General features: G+C 33.0%; 1 protein-coding gene across 1 annotated transcript in view; it reads right to left on the reverse strand.

The window, feature by feature from the left end:
* Nucleotides 1–5,776: 5,776 nt before the first annotated feature.
* The window catches only part of LOC118740137 (putative protein TPRXL), an 8,675-nt gene continuing 6,353 nt past the window's right edge, over nucleotides 5,777–8,098 (reverse strand). Inside the window, exon 4 of the mRNA XM_036471631.1 lies at nucleotides 5,777–5,790. Coding sequence (XP_036327524.1) covers nucleotides 5,777–5,790 — 14 coding nt within the window. The remainder of the gene's footprint in view (nucleotides 5,791–8,098) is intronic.

The raw sequence follows: 8,098 nt of genomic DNA on the forward strand, positions 1-8,098 counted from the left end.
AGCTATAAACTTTAGATATGTACATATCTGATGGAGTGCAATAAACTTAGTTTTTGCAACCTGAGGCGTTTTTATGCAACCAGTTCAATTTGTGAACATTGATTTTAGCCAATACCGTCTTCACAAACACTATTCAAATACGCTTGAAGCGTGTTTATAGCATTTTATTTTGCAAATGACTTTAGAGACCGTTATATATATGTATGTACTTATGAAAACAACAATCAAGATTATTGAATGAAATTAACGTTTTATGGAGTCTACAATTTTAATGGTAGAAAATACGTCCCTTTCTGTTCAGTTCTTGATTGAGATGATGACTATAGAAAGAAATTTGGTGTAAAAAGAAAAGAATTTATTATGTTACAAATATCCAGAAGACAGTTGGACCACAGAGGGTTAATTGATGTTCATTGAAACTTTTGGTGTTTTGTTGGCATCTTAATTCATCGCTAACCATCTCATTTAGGTCAGTTACATGGGAGGGTAAATACCATTTCCTATTCAACACAGTTCATGCAGAATCTAATGGTGATTTCGTTTCTTCCAAAAAATTTTGCATGTCCACGGTGCAAAATTTGTTTGATGTTACACTCAACCCAGTAAAAGAGCATGTTTTTTTCCCTTGTCCTTGTCCTGCTCAAGAACTTCATAATATTGTCGTTTTAAGAAACCATCTGATTTTCAGGGCAACCTTCTCCCCTGGCGAAGCTTGAAAGGGCAGAGAAGATGTCATTTTTGCCTTACAAGAGTGTGACATTTTAAGAAATGAACGCAAAATTTTAGCACCGTTTGCTTTTATTTTAAAATCGAACACGAAAAGAGAAAGGGGCAATCAAAAGGCAACATTTTGTTAGAACGAAAACACCATAAAGCCCTGAGCTTTGCAGTCAAAATTTATAAAAATCGAATACATGAACTGCTTTATGATATTTTATTAGACCAAGTTTAAATAGCTATTTTCATGTGTTTATACAAGTTTATATAAGTCCATTTAAAAAAAATTAGGCAACTAAACGGTTTCAGATGACCCCATTGTCGCCGCTTTTGAACTAAATTTATTGTCTTATCAGCGAATTTTTAATTTTACATGCGACAGCATTTCTTGTCTAATTCTAAACAATGGTGACAAACTTGCAATTGGCTATTGTTTTGTCTTGCATGCAGTAGTACATGGCGCACACAGAAGCAGAAATTTCTTGAATATTATGAATATGAAGCTTTCAACTTGCTGATAAGCGTAAGCCGGCAAAGCTAGGCGGCTTGTGAACCGGTAGTGGCTTATCTGACATCAGAAACCTCTTTTGAAAAGTGAGCTACATATTACCATACATATGAAAATATACACTTGTGGTCAGCTGATTAAGTTGAGTGACATTTTGACTATTTTCGGTTACTTTTCTTTTGCTTATTCAATGTTTATAACTTTTTGTATAAAAGTCCAGCACATAACATAACCAGTACCACATAAATCTACATTTCAAACTTCTTACAAAAATTATAATAATTCAACAAACTGTAACAATTACAACCATAAATATTGAAGTGTTTATTAAAAATGTTTAGAAAAATTTTAGGTACGCAGCTTTATTTAATTGTTAAAATTTGTTTTAGATTTTATAAATTTTGTACGAAGCTTGAAATGTGGATTTAGGTGGTACTAGTTATGTAATGTGCTAAACTTTTATAAAAAAAATTTATAACCATTAGACAAATGAAAAATTGCCAAAACTGGTTAAAATGTCACTTGTCTTAATCAGCTGACCACAAGGGTACATATGTACAAAGTTAATTATGAAGAGGCTAGCGATACTGTGCGTTTTTTAATACAAAAAAGTGTATCGCAACGAATGGTCTCGATAGAAAAAGTATCTCCAAAGTAGGATAACCAAAATTGTCCATTTAAAAAAAGGCAATCAGTGCTACTACAAACTCTCACCAGCGACTTAATTAAAGTGGAGGCTTATTAATTACTTTAGATTAGGGATGGGCACCGATGCCCGTGCGGGCCCCAATAATGGGCATTACATTCTCTTAGGCGTAAAAATATTTTTCTTCTAACTAAATAATTTATGCAACTTTGCTCAAACGCACGATAGTGTAAGCATTACATACATACATACATATTGTCGCCTGGGTAAAAGATTGTCGTAGCGCAATTTTGACGATTTTCAGTTCTAGATGCAGTTATATATTTTGAATAAGGTCTTTCGATTGGTGTTATCAGTTTTTAGATATCTCCTTAGTTTCCGAGATACTGACTACAATTTTTTCGATAATTTAGTTAGTTTTGTTAGTGATACAGTCATATTAAACTAATCAATATCTTAGAAATGGTGTTCTCCATTTTTGTATATCTTCTTTAGTTTCCAAGATATTGAGTAAAAAGTGTCATTAATTGAGTAGAAATTTTGATCCCATTTTGTGTATTTCAAACAAAGTGGCTGCCAAATTGTGGACAAATGGCGCTTACGACAAAATTTTACTAAAGAAAATCCTTCATAAACTCAAAACTAATTAACAATAAACGCTAAAAAATAAATAATTTAAGAGTTCTGTGAACTAGTAACATTTTCAAAGACTTTGGAGAAAATCGATTTTGTTAAAAATTGTAACGTGGAGTACTTTTGCGCACTAAATGTTATCGGATTTCAATGAAATTTGGTTTGTAACTTGGATTTACCTGGGGAGACATAAATCTAAGAGATGGTAAAAATCGGTACACTGCCACGCCCACCATTCTTCCGAATTCTGAATTCTAATGTGGCAAAGACTAGCAACGATTCTGCAAAACACCAAAAATTTGGTGCAAGATCTATTTTTGCATAAAAAATACAGACATATAACAAGTTGTGTGGATTGGCGATCAATCTAAGAATTCTTGGGCTGCATCGCCAGGATTTTCCAGCTAATCGTTTGGACAGCATTAGTGCTTTCGTAGATCTGGGTATGGCTGTGTCCACGTGCTTTAAGGCATAGAAATTTGGTATGTAAGATCAGTCCCATATATTTCACTTCGCTGGTAACAGTCAATGCAACTCAACCCTAGGTTATAATTCTTGCGTTTTTTTTCAAGTAGGTTTAAGATTTACCTGCCCTTCAAGCCGATTTTCCAGTACAAAATTTGTGTTTAAAAGGGCAGATAAATTTTAGAACCTACTCTATAAAACGGCCCTAAAAGTTCAAAACATTTAACATTTAATTAATTAAATTAATATATAATTTTCTTTCTAAAACAATTAAATCTAAAAATTTATATACATATTTCGTTCTTAAACAATAAAATCCACTCGAAGGCCACGCCAGTGCTTTGTTCACTCGGTCATTGCGACTGTTGGAACAGCACGAGCAAACTGATAACATGTCCATTTGGAACAGTGATACTCAGAAAGAGCTCGTACAAAATCTACAGCGAGCTTTAAAGAGTCTCGCCCGCGGGCGCTGTTCTGAGCATCACTGATTTGGAATATGCTCAAGTGCTTTCTGTCAGAACAGCTTTCTACCATGAAAGCTGGCAAGAGAGATTTTTCGTCAGACTTCCGTGCCAGAATAAACAAAATCTTTTAAACTACTTTGACGACGGGTTTTCAATTGTCTTAAAAAAAAAACTTGGAACTAAGCCAGAATTGCCCGGGTAGTCTTTAAAAAAATAGGCGAATTCATCGTATGTCTGGGTTACATATTGAAATTATGCGCCATATTTACTTTTAATTAAATTCATTTAATATCCAAAGCTGCATTAAACTCACTACTTATTTCACGTCAGCTACAGTGAACCAAATAAAAAAATTGTCCAACATATTTTGTATGGAAAAAAATGCTAACAAAAAAATGGCTAAAAATCAACGGTGTAAGTCCTAGCTACTTCAAATTTGCACTTTATTTTACTAAAATTTAATGGGCTACGAACGGCATACCAAAATTTTTTCTAAAGATGCTGATTAAAAAGTTGGAAATTTTGGTGAAATTTTGCAAAATTTTCATAATTTTTTCACAAAGTCTGAAATTTGGATTTTATTGATGTTTGTTAAGAAATCAGCTATAGTGCTTTCGTAATAATAAACATTGAATAAACTAAAGAAAAATAGCCAAAGCTTGCTAAAAATGTCGCGTCTCAGTTTTTATTCTATACTTTCTAAACAAATGGTTTATTCCCTATTCCAAAATACTTGAAAACTTATTGACCTGAAAAAAATCAGCGAAAATGTTGTATTTGGTTTTTTTTTTTGCCAAAGAAATCAAAACAAAACTTTCTGATTAATCCGGCGTATTTTCAGGCAATGGATAGCACCATTTTGCCGAATGGGCTCAAGGTATTCTCAACAACAACAACTACCCCAACTACTCAAAAGGATAAGGATATTCTGATTGACTGAAAGAGTTCGCTGAATCGTTTAATCATACATCAAATACAGAAATTGACTGGACTACGTGACCAAAAATATCAATGGACTAAAGTTAATGAAATTCGCAGCGACAATTTGAAAAATGTATGTACATACAATTATACAAATGTCTTCATTTTTATATTTGCTCCTATGAATGTCTCTAATACAACGAAAAATCACGAATCACGAAATGTGATTAGAGCGCCTCAGAATAATTGTTGGCGGTTAAAATAAACTGCAATAAAATGTACGGAAAAGCAAAAACATGTACATGTAGTATATAAAACCATTTGTATATATTTTATATATATGTACAAAGTATATATGTACATATATTTGGTATATTATGTATGTTTATAGCTATTTATGTACTGGATCGTATTTAGGAAAAATATGAACACATGTTTCATATGTATTCCAGCGCACCGGATGCTGTTGTGAGCGTTACGCTGCTTGAGTTGGCTTACGCTGGATCATTATTTTTAATATAAAAACACAGATGAGCAACGAGTGTGAAGCATATACAAACTTACTATATACATGTACATGTACTATATGTATGCACTATGTATGTACGAAATTATGTAGATGCTATCATTTTCACACTGCATACACTTCATACACTTAAATACTTACTTCAAGAATCGACCCAATTCTACATATTTACATACATAGTTCCATACCCGCAAACAAATGCGTTGATTTTCTTTATGAAACCGGCAAATGATCTATTTCTACTTGTTTGTACTTAAGTATGTATGTACATATGTATGGAGCGACATGATCTCGATCAAGCAATAAATTATAAGCACATGAAAAGCGTGTTCGATTAATTATCGAAAATTATCACACAAGAAAACCAAAAACGTTTCTGCATTAGAATAGAATTGAAATCATAAATGCTCAAACGTGTTCCAAAAATATGAATACCGAAAATCTCTGCCACAAAGCAATTCGGCTGATAGCCAATTAACAAAATCTATGCAAATGTTTGTTGACGCATTAAAACTTGTTGATTAGCATTTGAACTATCTATCAAACAGCAGTGCAAGTCAGCCGGCAGCCGGCAGCCAGCAGTCAGCCTGCCAACCAACCAGTCACGCCCAGCAGCGGTTACACACGCGAACAGTTAAAACTATTATTAATTTCAGCGAATTTCAGTGCCAAAGTGACAATATTTAATATCAAGTTGTTTATTTTGGACGGTTCTTTTTTTTGAAGTATTTGTGTATTTGCGTCGATTGGCTGGCCAAGCGGTGGCGGTAAAAGACTGGTCTCAAAAAGAAACATGTTTTTTCACAGCCGGTGTATTGTGCCGCCACTTTGTAGATCGTGTGCTGGTTTGCACGTAATGAATATATGTATCTGTGGTCATAAGCAATAAACGCCTAGGTCGAAAAACCTGAATTCGAGAAAAAACATTTTAAACATTTGGATTATTGGGAAACCAAAATATGTTCGTCTATAACTTTTTAAATTGCCCAGCTGGCGAGATGGGGATTTCTCGTGCACATGGAATATTAGTTGCAGAATACGATAAGCATATATAACTCAATTATCTTTAAAGTCGACTTAGGCGGTTTTTGCTTATGACAACAGATATATACAAATGTACATATATACATATGTAGGAGCGAAATAAGAATTGCAATTTTTTTACAAGAAATCAAGTATTCAGTTTATACATCTGTCACGCAGATATCTGTAAATACTGATAACTATTTAAATCAATAGTGTGTGAAGCTGATGTGCCTTTGCACTTATGTACATACATACGTACAAGGGTGCATGTGCAAATTACCTTGAGATCTGGTATAGTTTTAAACCGCAACTAACACATAAAAACAAAGGAAAATATATGTTGACCATTTTTCTTTTGTCTATTTAATGTTTATCTAACAAAAATCATATACTTAAAACAAAACTTCAAACTTTGTGCTAAAATTATAGAAATTAAAAAAAAATCACCAAAATTTCAAACTTTTTTCAGAGTTTGTATGCAGCTTTATAGCCCCTTTAAATTTTAGGACGTTACAAGTGCAACTTTCAAGTGGCTGCCAAATAACGTTGATTTTAATCGTTGTTTTTTTTTTTGTTGACGATGTCACGCATTCTTTCCATACAAAGTATGCTCGAGAATTTTTTATAGGCAAGAAAATGCCTAGTACCCTCAACAAAAATTTACGCGATTTTTTAGCAACTTCAAACTTGCACTTTATTATACTAAAATTTAATGGGCTATACAACTGCATACCTAAAATTCCTCAAATTCTGAAGGAAAAGTTTGAAATTTTGGTGAAATTAAATCGATAATTTGAAATGCCATACATTCTTCCATCGGATGAACCTTCATTATTAACCATTATTCGGCTTAATCACATCAAATATAGTGTAAATTATTATCTTGGCTGATGAAATTGGAAATAGCTAACTAATTCCTAATTTCATACATTCAACGATGGGTGAAATGCTTATTAACCAGCAATCAACTTAAAATTTATAAATGCTCACGTGCGATTTTGCTGACTTAAAATTAGTACTTGAAATTTAACTTAACTAAGAAAACACCAAAAACCTTAAAGAAATGTATGTGTCACTTACATATGTATAAAATGGCAACTATTTTAACTCTCCGCTGAACTTCTAAACAAAAAGAAAATTGTGATTCCGAAGTTGATCACATTCTCAGCTGAGATTTAAATGTTTTCATGTTGTTTCGAGAATGATGTCTTTCGTTTTACGTTGAAGCTTCAAGAGGTGTACATATGTATACATTTTCCTACTTATCCTCAAACTCTCAACACTGAAGTTTTACGAATCGGTAAAAATAATTGTAAACGCCTAATTATGATTACGATGAGAAGAACATAGAGCTGATACTAGCGTGATTGATTCGGTGTTTCCAAACCGGTTTCCACTGGGTTTTTTGGATATCTATAGGCGGTTTATATCAAATATTGATTTTTCGATGTCGAACAACCCGTTTTTTTTTTGTTTCCTTTCATACAAATCTTGACCTCTCATTAAAATTTGTGAGCTTTTCAAAGCTTTTTCCAGTTTAAGGGAAACCCCTAATCGTTTTATAATTATATCCTAGGTTATTTGATGCTGGCAGGAGTACACTCGGAGGTTTGCTATTATCTGCCGAGTACCGACCGCTATTGGAAAAAAACTTTTTTTATGTTGCTGGGCCCAGATATTGGATCATGGACCTCCTGAGTGGCAGTAAACACCCCCAAGCACTTTTACTACGGCGGCAAGAGCACTACTCAAAACCCGGAAAAGTCAGAATAAATGCAATACAATAGTTTTTGAAAAAAGGTGAGCAATCGAACACCCTAGCTGATACCGACTTGAAAAAATAGGTTTCTCGAAATTTTTATTTTGTATGTAAAAATAATTTTAGTGGTTAAATTTAGAGAGGTCACTTTTGTGACGCCAACTTCGTCGATTAAAAAAGAAAAATATATATTCATTTATTTTTTTTTGTATTTTTATGTATCAAAATGCAGTTAAAACCTTCTTTAAAATTTTAATGTCCTCGTTGCCACTGTTGGACTTGTTTTAATTCAAATTAAGTAGCAAAAAAAAGAAATTTTAGTTAAAATCGTTTCTACTTTTTCTAATAAGTTTGTGTTCGTTAAATATATGAAAACAACAGAGTATAACTTTTTTTCTTTATTTTAAGTCCCCGCGGGAGATAACGGCAA

This window comes from Rhagoletis pomonella, unplaced genomic scaffold (genome assembly GCF_013731165.1).
Source record: "Rhagoletis pomonella isolate Grant_MI unplaced genomic scaffold, Rhpom_1.0 Rhpom_scaffold_00005, whole genome shotgun sequence".
Lineage (NCBI taxonomy): Eukaryota > Metazoa > Arthropoda > Insecta > Diptera > Tephritidae > Rhagoletis > Rhagoletis pomonella.